Source organism: Ammospiza nelsoni, chromosome 14, assembly GCF_027579445.1.
Source record: "Ammospiza nelsoni isolate bAmmNel1 chromosome 14, bAmmNel1.pri, whole genome shotgun sequence".
NCBI classification, from domain to species: Eukaryota; Metazoa; Chordata; class Aves; order Passeriformes; family Passerellidae; genus Ammospiza; species Ammospiza nelsoni.
In genome coordinates this window covers 15,846,021-15,862,497 of record NC_080646.1, presented here as the reverse complement: position 1 = coordinate 15,862,497, position 16,477 = coordinate 15,846,021, and the positions used below count along the sequence as shown (strand labels likewise).

Genomic DNA, 16,477 nt, shown 5'->3' with positions numbered 1-16,477 from the left:
AGGGATTAAGGATACTGCCAAAGACAGAACTCATTTACAAAAATAGTAAATACACATTCTTAACTTGTACAACACACATAAACCCTAAAAACTCCTATGACAGCATCTTGAGAAGCAGAAAAATGTCTTTAACCTATCAGGAATAAATGACAGTGGCAGTGCATGCTTTCCCATGAAGGAGCCTTGAGCACTGCAGCCAAGGGGAGAGAGGACAGCCCATGGACCTGGGCCAAAGAACATGGAAAGGAAATGAAAAGTCTTCTGGCTGCACTGGGCACCAGTCAAAGCCCTGTTTTATGCTGCACATTCCCATTTCTAACGAGCAGCATGTAAATGGCATGGGTTTGTTTTACTGGCCTCTGCTGAGGAAACAAAGTATCTCAAAAGGGTTAAAAAACCAGACCAATTTAGCCACCGCATTCAGGTTTGTGAAACTCAGAGTCCTCTAAGAAACATAGTCGTGAGGGCTGTACAGATTTAGATTTTCCTTTGTGTTAGGACACTCAGCAAGTAACTGCTCTTAGAGCATGGTTAACACATTCTATCAGAAGCCCCCTGGTTTGGCAGCATGGAGGACCAATAAAGTGCTCCTGGGATAGCTCTTTCCTAGGTCAGTAGCACAGCTACAGCTTTTGGTTCTCCAGCACCTAGGAGTAAACTTCCACAAGTCCTTGGAGAAATTATTTCAGCAGCACAGCTATTTCTGGTGACCCACAAAAATACCACAGTTCCTCAGCAGCAGCTGAATACCCTGTTCCCTGCACTCAGCTGACCTTGTTTATGCACCAGCATCAACGAGAGTGTCCTGGCATGAGAAACAGCTATTATGTAAGTTGAATCTGCTGTTGTCAAACAGAAAACCAGCAGTGTTCATTTCAACTCCACTAAATGTGGAGGGAAAAAGCAAAAGGAAAGGCAGTATTGGCCAAATAGGAAAAGAATAGATAGCAAAAGAAAATCTGCAGTTTTAAGAGGCTTTCTGCACCAAGGAAGAATGCTGACACCACAAAAACCTTTTTTTCTCTTCTACCACATTTTACATGATTGTAAAGCAGGCCATGCCTTTCAGGCTGCAAGAGGTTATATTTTCTTTTACAATTAAAGACTCCTTACTATTAGGAGTTTGAGTTATACATACAGAAACACACAAAACCTCACTAGGCATCGTCTCAAACTGTGAACATTCAAGTTTAAACAAAACCAGTAAGTGACTGTTGTGCTTATGGTTACTCAAGTCTCAGAACAGGACTTGACTATACAGCCAAAGCAGTTGGGGACCTTATGTTTACCTGCTTTCAAACCCTGAAATGCCAATCAGGTTTAGGTGTTAAAACTAAAATCTTGTGGATGAAGCAGATCATAAACAGAAATATTAAATTTCATGGTTTATACATTTTAAGCCTCTATGAAAGAAACACTTTGATTTCTTTAGGAGTCAGGGTAAATAGAATTAAGGCTGTATGACATCATCACACCCTCCTACATGCACCTCTGAGAAGCAGAAGCCTCTCTGGAGCCTGGCACTTGGGACAGAATGTTTCTAAGCCTCTGGAGAACAAGGACTTTTTCTACAACTGCCTGCTGGTAAGATCACACAGAAAACTGACAACAAAGCTGCAGAGCTGCTGAAGGCCCTTTACTTTATGCATGGCAATAAAAAAGCTGCACAACAATCCACCACCCTTCAGTAACTTCCAGGTGGCACAGCTACCACTGAAAAATAAACTCATGCATAAAATGGATTTAAAGCACAGGTTTGCTGAGTATTTTAAGTCACCCATGACTTTTAACACACTTTTAATTATGGCTTTAGTTTTTTTACTTAAATAAGGGTTCAGCAACAAAAGTCAAGCTCAAAGCCTGAAGGCATTCTGCTGATTCTGCAAGGAAAACTAATGCTTGTAACAAAGGCACCAAGCAAGAAATAAAGGGATAACCCCTGGATACCTCTGGAGATGAGCAGGTAAAAAGTCAGCTACAGGCTAATTTATGTCTAGGTGTATAGGAGCGGGCTTTCTTTGCAGAAAATCATCTCCATTTTCAAGTCAGAAGTATTGCAAAGACATAGCATGGAATCATTAACTCACATTTAAGTGATCTTGCCTTTGATTTTTTCTGATTTTTTCTAAGATTGCAAGGTTCTCTTTTTCAATGCCTTCATCCTCAGATTTCTTCCCATCAACTGGTTCCTCCTCCTTCATATCATAGTGATCCAGATCTTCAATGTCCTACGAGAGAGAGAGAAGTTAGTTGTAAATAACTGTCCTGTGCTCTTCATTCAATGAAACCCTCTCCAAAGGCATGTGGGATACACTCACATACTGCACAGCACTATGCATTTGTGATTGTTGGATCCCATTTCTATTTTGTTCCAACTTCACCCTCAGCCAACATAACCACTGGAAGTATAGGGAACCTTCATAATACAAATGAAACCCAAATTCACAACATGTTTCTGGTCACAGAAACAAGTATTACCTGTGCAAGAAGATAAAGATTGTAGAGAATAAGCTCACTGAAGTAGGCAGCAAACTGGACTAGAGAATCCAAAATTACCCCAAGATAGGGTAGCTCCAAGATGTTTCTAAAAGGCCCTTCTGCAATTAGAATCCTAGCTATACTGCACTCTTCACAAGCTGTGATTAACCTATCTGGCAGGGCTACAGCAACCCTTCAAGAAAGTTAAATATTAGAAAACTATGTGTATTTTATTCAAGGCTAACATTTCAGCTAGAGATTAGATGCAGTAAGTTTGGAATTGGGACATAAGACAAAATTCTGTGGTCAAGCATTCTGATCACCCAAGCCAACACTTCAGTTCTATGTTCCAGACCAAGGCACTAAAACCCCTCCACTCTGTATCCTGAGATGGGCTTATCTTTGTGGCAGAGAAGCATCCTGAGCTTCAGACAACTGTCTGAAGGTGATTCAAATGCTGGCTGTGGAGAGGAGGGGAAGCATGTAAACACCTTGACACGAAAAAGGAAGCACTGTAGCAGCCACACCAGCAGATTTTGGTTACACAACCACCAGATACACTCCAATGTGCAGAGCTCTGGCACACCTGGGGCTGCTCTCCATGCACCATCAGTTTGCATGGCAGGAAAACCCACACTCAAGGATGTCCTATGTAACAAGAAATACACCTGGTGCATCTGACAACACTGTTTCCTTCAGCTGTAACAGACTTCAGACCGAGTATTCTTCAAAATGCTCATGTTTCTCCAATGACAGAGCTGAGGAATTGAAAACTGCTTCTCCATGTAGAACTGGGACTAGATTACAGGTTACAGATATCACTGCCACACACAATGACCCCTGACAGCTGATAAATGATGGCAGATCACTTCTCTTTTTTAGAAAGTAACCCAAACAGAATGCAAAAGGCTACTCTAGCAGTCTGCAAGCAATCAGAGCCTTGTGCCAGCAGGACATGGGACACAGCACCTTTACAGAAACACCAGCTCCAGCAGATGTAGTCTGGATCAGGCTAAATATGGCAAAAGAAAGGCTGCTACAAATTAATTTAAGAACTTGGTAGCATTGATATTTTCTAAAGCAAGATCATTTATTCAGAGAGAGTTGTTCATTCTTACTAAATCTTAATTAAAAATCTAAATTTGAAGTAGTCAGAACAGTTCTACTATACTAAGGCAGTCTGTAGTAGTGTAGAAAGCAACAATCTTGGAGCTATTCTAACATGTAGCAGATGCAAGCAAAAAGGGTGATTCTTACAACTAAAAAGCTCAATAAAGAGAGCCCCATGTTGCCAGACATGGACATTAAAGTTTAGTGTGTCTGCCTCAATGTCCTTCCAGTCCCTTCAATTTATTACAGTCAAAAACTTGCTCACCCATTTAATGAGTCAGCAAACTGATTTACTCTTAGCAAGTCTGCTTTAGTTTGGGAGGCACTTCCAACTATATCAGAGCCAGTTCACATGCTGCTTGAAATAGGAGTTAACAATGCAAAAACTTACTGATTTGGCAAACAATGCTATGTATTGTTTGACTAAAGCACAAACAGATGTCCAATTCTCTGTATCCAAGTACCTCAGAGCTGAGATCTAGGTTTAAGAAGAAAATTTCACTAGGTTTTTGGTTGAAGGGAAAGCTGACATTCAGGTAAACATCCAAATTTTAATTATCTTTTCTGTTGAACTCCAGGGAGGTTACATGCTACAGTTTGATTTAATTATTAGCCAGACATTGCAGAGCAAAATTACAAAATTCTACTAGATTAGGACAACAATCTCATTTATAGACATACTTCACCCATATCATCTTCTTCCTCCTCCTCTGATGTAACTTCTTCTGTTGTTCCATTCTGCAATACAACAATGAAAGTTCTGCATAAGTTTTGCATACACTTTTTGCTTTCAAAATCATCAAGTCTACTCTCAAAGAGAAGCAGTAAATGCAAAAGTGACATGTCAAACTTCAGTCCTTTGCAGATAAGGGTAAGATGCATAAAGATGCTTTCCTGGTATATGACAGTGAAGAAGCTTTTTCACGAAGCAAAATTAATAGAATGTCTCAATTAATTCCAATTAAGTTTTAAGTAGAAGCTTTAAATTCAGATAAGGAACATCCTATTCTGAGACACTGTCAAATGCAACAAACATCAAGTGGGTTACAACCCATCATCCCTTAAGCAAGAAATCAGATCATGGCTCTGACTAGAATCCATCTACAAGCTACACCCCTAGAAAGATAAAAACTCAATTAACTTTAGACCTCTAGAACTTAATGGATTCTTTTTCTCACTACCTGGAACTTCCATGCAGCCACTAGTATCATCATGTAGCCATTGCTATTAGCCTGTTTGAGGAAATATCAACACAACTCTATTAATTTTTATGACTCTCTTTCAGGATACCACTCCAAGCTCAGAACTCTGAGCTGCAGAAATACTCAGGAGTATTCCGATATGCTTGTCCTCTGCTCACTCTTCCTTTGGTAAAGAAGTAATGACACTGCTCTAGACAATCTATGGGACCAGATGAGTCTCTGCTCAGACTCAGACTCACTTTCCATGAGCTTGTTTTGAGTTCCACAGCACATGTGAGACCCTTCACACAGCTACACCCTAACAGCACAGCCCATTGCCTTACAGCTGCACTGCTGAGGGGGTGGCTCAGAGAAAGGACCTATAGGATTACAATCTGGCATGTGACCAAAAATTAAGCAAGTCATTTGTCATTACTATAGCACTGTCACCTCAGGAAAGCATCTGTTACTCTAAAGGAGTATTTTAGCAATCCTGTCATCTTAATGTGTACAAAAAAAAGAAGATCCCATAATCTTATTAAAAAACAGAAAAGAACAGCTACTGTCAGTTACCAGTTCTGTTTTCAACACAATACAAAACATTTTGGCTAAGAAGACTACCTCAGGCCTTCACAATTCTTAATTTTTCAAGTGCACAAGAAATAAGCAAGGCACCTCCCTTCCCAAAGTTAACATATGGCCTGGATATCCCATGTCTCTGCAAGGGATTGAAGAAGGAAAACATCAACAGTAGTTCATCCAAGTGCATACTGTGAAACACATACTCTTCAACAAAGAGCCAAATATTTCAGAAAAAGTAACTTTGGGAAGCACTCCAAGTGCACAGAGATTGGCTTGAATAGTGTTTAGGAGGGAATTAAACTTGACACCACTGGTGTCACATACACACCTTGCAGTGACACAGAGACTTCAAAGGGAATTGTGTAATATGATCACACCACTATTAAAAGGATTTTGCAAATAAAATTCACACTGAAGACACCATAATCCGAAAGTGCTTCATATCTCAGTTCTGGTTTACACAGGGTTCAATCTTTCCCATTGTCTTGTTTCTTGGAGTTAAAAAACCAACTCCTTTATGGGCATAAGAAGGTGTCCCCAGCTTTTTGATTTACCTGTCCAGCTGGCAATGGCTGATCTAACATTTCAACATCTGGATGCTGAGGAAGATTATATAATCTGCAGAGGTCACATATTAATCGCTTCAGCTGCTGAAGAAGCTAAAAACAACAAAAACACATGGATAAGTTCATTTAAACCAAAGCACAGAGAAGTATATTTAGAATTTTCTTCACACATTGATATTGAACTTAAAGTCAGTGTACAGCCTTTAAATCTGCTAAGGCTGGAATAAAATTTCCTCTGCAATCTTTGTAGTAAAGTCTCCACAACAGAAACTCAAGGACATGGCAAGTTAGCAATGACTCCCATTCATCTTCCTATGTATAAGGAGAAAGCCATGAGCAGAAAAACCATTTTTGGTCTGACAGCATCATCTATTCCAAGCATAGGTGTCTGAGCCACACATCACTATTGAATAAGGAAATGGTCACATTCCATGAGACAAAATGGCCCACTCCCATTTCCCAGCTTAAATAACCAAGGAGGAACAGTCTGGTTTCCCATACCCTGAATTCCTTCACAGGGCACACCAGGGAGGCAGCAGAAGCAGCACCAACCCTGTCCAAGTCCCAGGAGCCAGGAGGGTTCTGAGCTGGAGCCCAGGCACTCTGCTTGCTGTATCTTGTGTCAGGGTGAGGCACAATCTGTTACTATCTCTGATCTGTGTTTCCAACCTGTTCCACTGATTGTGCTCTATTAGCTGCAAACTATGCACCACCTCACACTCACTAATGTAAGGCAGAAAATAATTTACTTCTGCAAAAACAAACATTAAGTTTGCTCTTTGGTCATCACACTAATGAAGGTGATTTCTACAGCTCTTCACTTTCACTAGACAGCCTCAGATTCCTAGCTAAGGCCAAGACATGAGATACTGCTGCATTTCCTACCTTTCCAAGGTCTTTGCACAGCTATGTCAGGAAAACAAAAAAGGACCGCAAAATCTACTTGTAAAAGGGCCAACATCTCATGATTTGCAAAATACTAACCTAGATGAAGCTTGCAGAAATCATACAGCCATTTATGGACTTTTCTTCCCAAAACCAAGGAGAATTTGTCCTGCCACTTGTCAAGAGCAGCATGCAAGACAGTCATTTCTGCACACACAATCTAAAGTACTTGTCTAAAGCCTTGCTATTGGCCAGTTTAGATGCTCTCACCTTATCCCAATGGAAGTGAAAAATTCAGTCTGTCCAGGGTTAAGAGCTCATTTCCAAGCCCTAACCACTAGCAGTGCTAGGAAAATGTTGCCCTTATGTTATCTGAAAGCTTCAGTGCTTTTCCCTTCTACAGCAGAATTCCACATTGTGCTTCATAGGAATGTTATTTATCCATCTGAGGCCATGAACTGAGGTACCAGCCTGCATTAGAACAATATCACACCAAGTCTGCTGTTTCTGCATCATTCATGATAGCCAACCCAACCCCAAAATAAAGCAGATAATCAACCTAACTCAAAAATAAAGCAGATATCACCTAAAGGACTGGGGCACCAGCACCACATTTCTTAGGAGTATATACATGAGACATGATAGGTTTTGGCAAAAACCCTTCTGTAACAATCATGTTTCTCATCAGCATCAAGACTCTACACTTGTTTGAAGCTTCCCAGGTATCCAGAACATCATGAAATCTTTCAGCAGACAGGAATCAGGTTAATCAATCAAAAAGTTAGTTGCCAGATAAAACCACAGGTCCTAGAACTATTATTTTCAGTATGTGCAAGATACTTAGAATTGCATTGCTATGCATTTTGTTGAGAAACTTTTTCTCTGCACAAACATTGCCTCATGGAGAGCTGGAGCATGAACCATACAATTCCAGGAGCTGTAATTTTTCTCACAGAGCAAATAATTTGTTTAAATCTTCTGTGAATCATACAAAAATAAATCTAAGCAGTGAGGGAAGACTGCCACCATTGGGCTGGTCAATTAGCACTGGCCTTGGAAAAGAAGATGAATATAGTATTAGATGTGCCTTGACAGAGAAACAGTAATGACTGGAAAGTTAAGAATTGCTTCCTGCCCTGCTTCCTTCACTCCCCCCCCTCCCCACAAATAGTCCTGTCAGCTGAACTGGAATTCAGAAGGAATTTTTGCAGCCAGGACCTGCCACACTGTAAGCTTCCCTTGCTTCTGAGCACACCATCACAAGCAAGGAACAGGAGCACCCTCAAAACAAGGTGCTGGCACAGCCTGGGCTGAGTTACAGCTGTGCCTGACAAGGGCCTCCAGCAGCTCTTCACCTTCTCATTTTCACTGCACCACAGATCACTCTACTCTGTGGCAGCTCATCAGCCTTGTGGCAGATCAATTCTGGCGTGCTTCAGCATACAAGCACCATTTCATCATGAAGGGGAAGGCAGAGACCTGCTGAGAGCAGGGATCTCCTTCCTTGGAAGGATTCTACACTGCAGGGTTAGCTTAATGGAACTCATACTGCAGCTCATTTCTACAGACCAGCTGCTTTATTTGCAATCAGTGTCTACAATTTGCAAAGGTGGTGGCAGAGCAAGATCCTGTCTGTACAACCTTTCCACCCTTCTTCCTTATTGCTACATTTTTCTTCCACAGGAATTAATTTAATACCATTGATCTTTCTGTCATGGATCACCATCACTCTTATCCCTCATCCTCTGCTCATCTGTATGAAAAATCACAGGGTAATTTGAGCTGAAAGTCACGTCTGGAAGACATCTGATCCAGCCCTGTGCTCTAAGCAAGATCTGGTATGTGTTGGTATGTACATGAACAGACTATCAAAAGGGAGAGCAGATTTCTGTCATGTATTAATAATTTAAATGCATTTCCAGGGTAACTTCACAGGCTTGACTAATGTAAAATGAATGCTTTACACACACACACACTTGGAGGCTACTGAAGTGAGCTATCACACAGCAGTGGGTGCTCTGGAACACAAATTGCTTAGAGCACAAAGTCAACAGCAACCAGAACTCCTAACCCACAGGGTAAAGGAGTGATGTCAATAGGTTGCACAAGTGACCAAACACAACACATTTCTAAATTTGTTAAAATTATTATAATTAATATCAAAATAACAAAAATTACACCAGTAGAATACACAGCCTCCATAATTTTTAATGCTTCGGGAGTTCGGAGAAGTTGGTGGTTCTTTTGGACATCATAATGCTGGTTCAGAACACAAACACCTCTTGGAATTGTGTTTCCTATCTTAATGTCCTGCACATCCAAAAACAGTTTAAAACAATTTTTTCTGAAAAATTCCTAGCCTACACTAGGAGGCTTTTTTATGTATGAAGATTTCTTCCTAATGTAGTATGAAAGCATTAACAATTTTAGGATACCTTTGATGGTATTAATATCCTGCTGGGCTCACTATGAAGCACCCTGTTTCCTGATTATGAAGAAAAATGAATTAAGAAGTACAGTTTAAGCATAAAAAGACTTAATTATTCTGTGTGTCTCTACCTACACCCACAATATCTATACAAAAATAAATGCATCAATAAATCTTAGCCTACCACCGAGAAAGTGCTGAAGAAGGATTTAAATGGAAACAGAGGGAAGCAGTAATTGTCACTTGGAGTGTGGCACTACTTGGTTATCAGGTACCAGTGACAGTACCTAGCCTGGCCTTCCCCACACTCAGCAGCCCTGGGCAGCTTCAGGCTAAAGCAAAGCTGAGTCCTGCATTTTGTCTCTTCAACTCCCACTGCAGAAAGAGCTGCTGCCACACTGGGAGTTTGCAAGAGACAACATTCTTCCCTGAAATGCCTCCATGTGGGATTAATCTAAAATATTAGCACAGAAGCAGTGTATTTCAAGACAGCAGCTTACCCAAGCTGTAAACATACTTATGCCAGGAATTGTGTACTTACTTTTGACATCTTTCATGCAAATTTAAGGTCTGGAGTGTGAGAATTAAAGCTGCCTCTGAATTTCAGCCCATTTCCCTATTCTCTTTAAAAAGCAAACCTCCAAATAGTGTAGAGTTATAGTTAATATCTCATGAAATAAGGTTTGAGGCTTCAGACTCACATCATGTAACTTCCATCATATTAAACAGAACAAGGGAAAGCACAGTAAGATTTCTCTTTTGCATAGCAGAGCCGCTAGAAGGCAGATGGCAGTTTCATACTTCAGAAATCTAAAGCATGGCTGATTTTCAGAAGGAAATTCAGAAGACTAGGGGCTGAAAGAACTCTGTAGCCTCTTTATCTGCTGACTGAAACTTGCCCAACATCGACAACCAAGCAGCTAAGCAGTCCAAACCTGATGATATCCAAGATTATATATTTTTAATAACCTTTCAACATTTTTAGTGTTTTGACAAATTTTCATAGTAAAAGCAACATGCTGGTGGCAAGATAACTACCACAGTTCCAGACCCACAGAGATTTTCTAGGAAACACATGTAGGATTTCAACATCATAAATCAGTTTTTGTGTTACCATGTCAAATGACAAGGCTTCCACATGTCAAACATTTATGCCTGAAGAGCATATTCTTCAGTTTCCCAACAGCTGACACATGTCCCATGTTACAAAGCAGGTAGAAAGGGCAGTAGAATACCAAAGGCTAAACCAGGGTACATGTGCTAGCACTGCTTTTAGCACAGCTGAGCTCCTGGAAGAGTCCTATGCCTCCTTCCATTCAAAATCTGACTGCTCCAGTAACTCTGAATTTAGAGCAACACGGCACTAATGATCCTTTACCTGCAGTAAATTAAATGAAAGCTAGTTTGAAACATTCTAGATTATTCTAACTAAAACTAAGTGAATTTTTATGAGACTGTGATAAATAAGAAGCCTTTGGGTTTGTAGTCCTCTATCCCTTCTTAGTTTGCTGCAAAGTCTCTGTGTGAGTGCTCCATGCCACTGAAAGGGACGGAGTTCTATGGGGAAGAGTTGAAGGAGAAAAAAAAAAAACAAATTAAAAAGTCATAAGCCATGTCTTTGGAGCAAAGAAAGAAATCAGATTCTGTAGTGCAAGTACTTGTTTCCTCAACCACTCCCATCTGCCTTCACTTTGGCACAGCACAAAGCAGGGTGGATTCCTGAGAAACCAATGGGCCATCACAGGTGTCTATTACAGCAACCCAGCAGCTTTTTTACATGGGCAAGTACAATCTTGATAGCAGAAGCTGTTTTCCTACCAGCTTCATAAGCAGTCTGTGTGCATATGCAATTCAGCACAGCGAGTCCCATGCATGTTTACAACAAAGCTTTGCAGCCTCTTGCAGGCAGCTGCACACAGGAAATAAATACCTTGTTCAGAACCTTTAGGCTGAATATCAGCCACACCAGCTTCAAGCTGCACAATCTTCTGAAAGTGTCTTTAAGCAAAAAGCTCATTTAGCCAGATTTTCTGCTACTGCCCCTTTCCAGGCAAAGCTTAAAGACTAAGATTTATAATATTCTTCTGAATGTAGTTCAGTCAAATCATAGGTTGAAGTAGAAAATACAGAGATGTACACGTTGTGCAATCAGATCCAACAAAATGCATGAAAGCCCTAATGTCCCTTTACAATTATTTTTAATTATGGCAAGGCCCATAAAGACTCACTTTTATTAGTTTCCTAATTATTTTTGCTAGAAGTCAAACACAACCTATCTTCAGATGCAAACTATCTTCAGAAAAGGACACTTGTACATTTTTATGTAAGGCTGGGTATCCTAGGTAAACATTATCCCAGAAACATAACAAGTAGTGGGTTTTCCAAAGAAAGAACATTCCCAATTTTTCCCAAACCAGATAAATACAAAGCACATAATCCATGCAATAAGTAGTATTCTGATTGTTTAGTGTGAATTACATTCATGTCCACCAAAATAAACACAAAATGTTAATATAATCTATTAATAAAGATCACCTGACTTTGTCAGTATGCTGCAATACTCCTTTTTGAGGCACAAACTGCATTTGTACTGAAATTTATTTCCAAGGGCAGTTTCCTAGAGAGACTAAGAAATTAATTTTTATATTAATGTGCCTTTCCTCTGAGCTCCCATCACTACATGAAAGTGATCTCATTTAAGTAAGATACAATGCTTGAGTTTTCTGAAATACAACACAGCCATCGGAATCTGTACACAAAGATTTCCTTTAAGTAGCAATTGTCCAAAGTCACAACACTGCTTAAATGTATCAGTACCTAAGAAACTTTCTGATGAACCAGAAGCTCTCAGGTCAAGTTTCCCTTGAAAGAAGGAAAAGATTAAAAAAAAACAAGAATTCTTGGTATTAGAGTCATGGTTTGGAGAATATAGATTCTCAAGAGCACAAAGTTTTGCCTCTGCTAGAGTTTTCTGTGCAAAGAAAACTCTACAACAGCTGTCTTATTCAGCAGTTTTAACACTTTCATCCACTTCACTGTTTAATTATTTTCATAAATAATTAAAACATCACACTAATTACTGGGACTGAAACCTTACTCTCTAAAAGAAGTTACCTTTTCCTTCTTGCCTCAAATCTTTTGGATTACTTTTGGCTCCTAAGCTCTTTGGAAGAGAAAGCTGTGTTTATAAAATCCCCCAAATAACCCTAAAACTCAACTAGCTGATCTGCTTGTTAACGTAACAAAGCCAAGTAAGCCCACAATCCCAAGTAAATGTCCAAAATAACCAAAATACTTCACTCACCAGAGTATTGCTCTTCTTAATATCTTCTAAACGCTCTAAGACTGAAGTCAGGTTTGGGTCATCTGATTCTACAAACCATATTGGTGATGAAGAGGGGTAAGATTCCTGTTAAAAAAAACCAAAAAACAAAACACAAGACCCAACAAATAAGCAAAAAATCCCAAAGCTTTAAAAATAATTTACCCCCAAAATTTCATAACAGTGTTAATATTGCCTTTAATCTTACTCTACGTCAGGTAACACAGAAGCTTTTAACACCATATCTTTAGCTAATGCAAAAGATATTGAAAGAAATCCAGCCAACTGGTTCTTCTAGTATTTCGACCTATTTTTGTCTCTCAGATGATGGATATACATAAGAAACAGTGTTGAAATGTTTAAAACCTTGGGGGCAGGTAGGGCAGGAGGGATAAATTTAAGAATGTATGGGTAATAATTAGCAAAAAATGGAATCACAAGTAGTACATGTCAAAGAATAAAATTGATGCTGATTTTTCATAAAAACACAGCTGCCTGCAAAGAAAGTTATGAAAGTGATAAAAGTTGGTGCCTTTAGATTTCCTCCTCAAACAGGATTATTGAAACTCTTCAGGCACCGACCCTCAGCCAAAAGCAATGCACCTTAAATGCCCTACCCTGGAGGACAGTTTAACTGGTAGATCACAGTTTATTGACAGATAAAATGTGCCATTTTATCTTTGTACCACCAAGGCTCACTGAGGACATTCCACTGTTGAAGATCTCTCAAGCAATACCCTGAATCCAGGAGAGCTCACAGAGTAACTCCATTCCACCCAGAGTCCCACAACTGGCAGGAGGTGGCAGGACACAGCCAGGTGACACAAATGAGCTCACAGCATTACAAGTGTGCTCCATTTTCCACAACAAGCCGTGGTTTGGGCACATGGAACCCATGGAAGAGATGTGACCCACAGCTGCTCACGGGTGCCAGAGCATGCAGCCCTTCCAAAGCTGTATCCCTGCTACAGAAAGGTAAACAGAAAGCCCTTGGCTTTTGCTCAGACATTCTAAAAACCAACTCAATTTTTCTCCTCATGCAGGTTTGGTAAAATTGTGAGGATGGAAAATACCATGTAGCTTCCAACTCAACAGTAAGTGTCCCTTCATATCATTGATGTGTGTGGATTTTACTTGTTTTGCTTTAGTTATTAAAGGCATTCTCCACTTCTCACTCTTTCAATTAAATTTTAGTAGCTGAGGACAAATTGCTGAACCTCAGTTTTATCACCCAGATATTATCTTCATATCCCCGGGTCTTACAAAATAATGAGGGAATTTTCATTCATTTCCTTCACTGCAGTTGAAAAGGGAAAAAACCCATCTTTCTCATTCCAGAGACAATAAATTATGCTTCATTCTTCAACAGTTAACAGGCAAGGTTTGAAAACGAGAAAAATACATGAAGAAAGCATGTCAGAACTGGCTTTTAATAAAGCATATTTCCTAACTGACCTTCTGTATGAAGTGCTGAACCCCATAAATGAAGCCATATGACTAAAGGGCACCAGCTTTGGCAAAACAGACTGACACCATACTCCAGAGAAGTTCTAGATAGAGAGGTCTAAAATCCCACCTGTAAACTGAAGCATCTACATAAACTTATTTTTTAACAAGTTCAATCCCCTCAAGTTTACATTTTTTTCTTTTTTTTCTAAATCACAGCTAAAAATTCCTTAAAGGAATACATAATATTCCCAGTATCTTTATGAAAAGACATCTTTCAGCTGCACTTCAAAGCACACTATCCTATACTTCACTTGCTCTTTGTATTTCTGGGAATGTTGGTGTAATCTAAAGTCATGGCAGTAGTGTTTACCCCACTGCCTTTCTTTTAAATTCATGAGTTGGAAAGAGAAGTTTGGGTCTCAAGAACAGCCAGGTGAAACAAGTATTCAGGCAGTGGGGCCACAGTAAGCAGAGATTCCCTTGTGCTGTTCCCCCACAAAGCAGAGACCTTTGAATATCTATTCTTGATTAACAAAGGTCTAACATCTCAAAGACCTATCAGGAAAGTCCAGCTTGCCAAGATTGACAGCTAAGGCAGGCTTACCAATGTGGTTTAATCACCCTCCTCCTTTACATAACACAGTGCTTCAGAAGAGTGTATTTTCTCCTCAGTTTCACTTAACAGACTAACCACTATGTCTGTGGGAGAAACAAGGCTGAATTCCCCATCACCACTGGGTTTCTAAACTGTTATTTTTAGGAGCTAAACTTCATTACAGATATTTCAGGTTTTGTACTGATAACATCTCGCTCATTTTTAATAACATGCAGCCTACCTGTGAAGTCTTCTGCACTTGTGCCGAAGCAAAGGCTTCTCACCTCAAGCCTTTGCCACTGCACACTGATCCAGATGTGCAGGGGGAACAGCACAAGGGAATCTCTGCTAACTGTGGCCCCACTGCCTGAATGCTTGTTTCACCCAGCTGCTCCTGAGACCCAAACTTCTCTGTCCAGCTCATGAAGCTAAGAAAAAGGCAGTGGGGTAAACACTACTACCATGACTTTAGATTACACCAACATTCCCATCAAGAAACACAAAGAGCAAGCAACATCCCCTTCAAGATTCACCAAGTCATCCATTTCTTTAAAATCCTCAGACTCAACAGAATAAAAATATTCCCCAGAAAGAGTCACATTTGGGCTGTGCGTGCATGCACCATTCTGTTAAAAGGTATTTTTGGCTTTTTTTTTAATCAAGCATTTTTAAAATTATGTTAGCCCAGTCCTTTTCTAAAATTATGCTATTAATTGCAAAGATTTATAGAAGACAAACACCTGCTAATCCTCTCTCCTAAACTGTATCTGGAATCCAAAGACTGCTTAGAAAGTGGAACTCAACTCTTCCCTGTCTATATTCCTTTTTTCTGACAATTTTATTTCTCCCCCTGAAGAATTTAAGGAACAACCCCACAGTAGGACACTCTTTATTGCAACCAGTATCTGTTGCAGTCTGTGGGCCTGTCCAAAACACTTGCAGCATGTCTGTCATCAGCCAGGGACATGACTGACAGTGCAGATCTGATGATCAAGCAATCCCACTGTGAGTTTAAATAAACTGCAGTGGCTACTTGAACGTGCTGCTGCCTCCTGCTCTCGCTGACAGCTCTTACTCATGGTTTACACTCTCTCCATTTTGTGCCCTGAAAACAAGCCCTGCCCTGCCCTCCCACAGGTGAGAAAACCTACAAGGACTCGATACTGCCTGGATTATTAGTGTACAGCACACATGAATGACTAGGTCCTAAAAATTATTAGCCATTCAAATTTTTAGCCTGATCGAGCTTTTGAAACATGAATGAAAGAGCGCACTTCTCAGAAAGGATCATCTTTAACACTGCAAGCACGTTTACTCAGCTGTATCAGAAAATACTTCAAGTTTTAGATTTCTGGCAAATAATTACTTAATTACACATTCCAACTTTTTCACAACAAATGATTAATATTAAAATACAAATTCAATTAAACCTGTTTTGTTGCCACGCTTAATTCTTCACACTTACTTATAAATATATTCATTTAATTAAAAATATAAATGGAATTAAGTTTCTTTAGATCTGTAAGTAATCCATATTTTTGGAACAGCTGATTTCCACGCGGATATGAGTCACTATATTTTGAAATACAGAATTCACACATGAACTTCCAACATTCTGAACTTGAGATATAAAAAGGCTCATGAGTTTGTAATAACCACAGCAGGCAACTTACAGCTAAGCTTGTGGCTTGTAAGGTCAAACAACTGAACTTCACATGAGCTAATTCTGTTGAGAGAATTAAGGCAGCTTTTTTTTCTGTATCTGCATGCTACAGAGATAAGAGGTGGGTTTGAGCTGTTGTGCCATGTAAGGAACACAGGCTTATCAAAGACATTTCATGAGAGGAACCCTAAAATAGCAGTTATTTTGCTATTAATTGT

General features: G+C 39.7%; 1 protein-coding gene across 1 annotated transcript in view; it reads right to left on the bottom strand.

Annotated features, from left to right (window-relative positions):
- UBE2Q2 (ubiquitin conjugating enzyme E2 Q2) overlaps window positions 1-16,477 on the bottom strand; it is a 46,779-nt gene that overhangs the window by 18,177 nt on the left and 12,125 nt on the right. The window contains exons 2-5 of the mRNA XM_059481969.1: window positions 12,535-12,639; window positions 5,906-6,010; window positions 4,270-4,326; window positions 2,088-2,228 (exon numbers count right to left, since the gene is read on the bottom strand). Coding sequence (XP_059337952.1) covers window positions 2,088-2,228; window positions 4,270-4,326; window positions 5,906-6,010; window positions 12,535-12,639 — 408 coding nt within the window. The remainder of the gene's footprint in view (window positions 1-2,087; window positions 2,229-4,269; window positions 4,327-5,905; window positions 6,011-12,534; window positions 12,640-16,477) is intronic.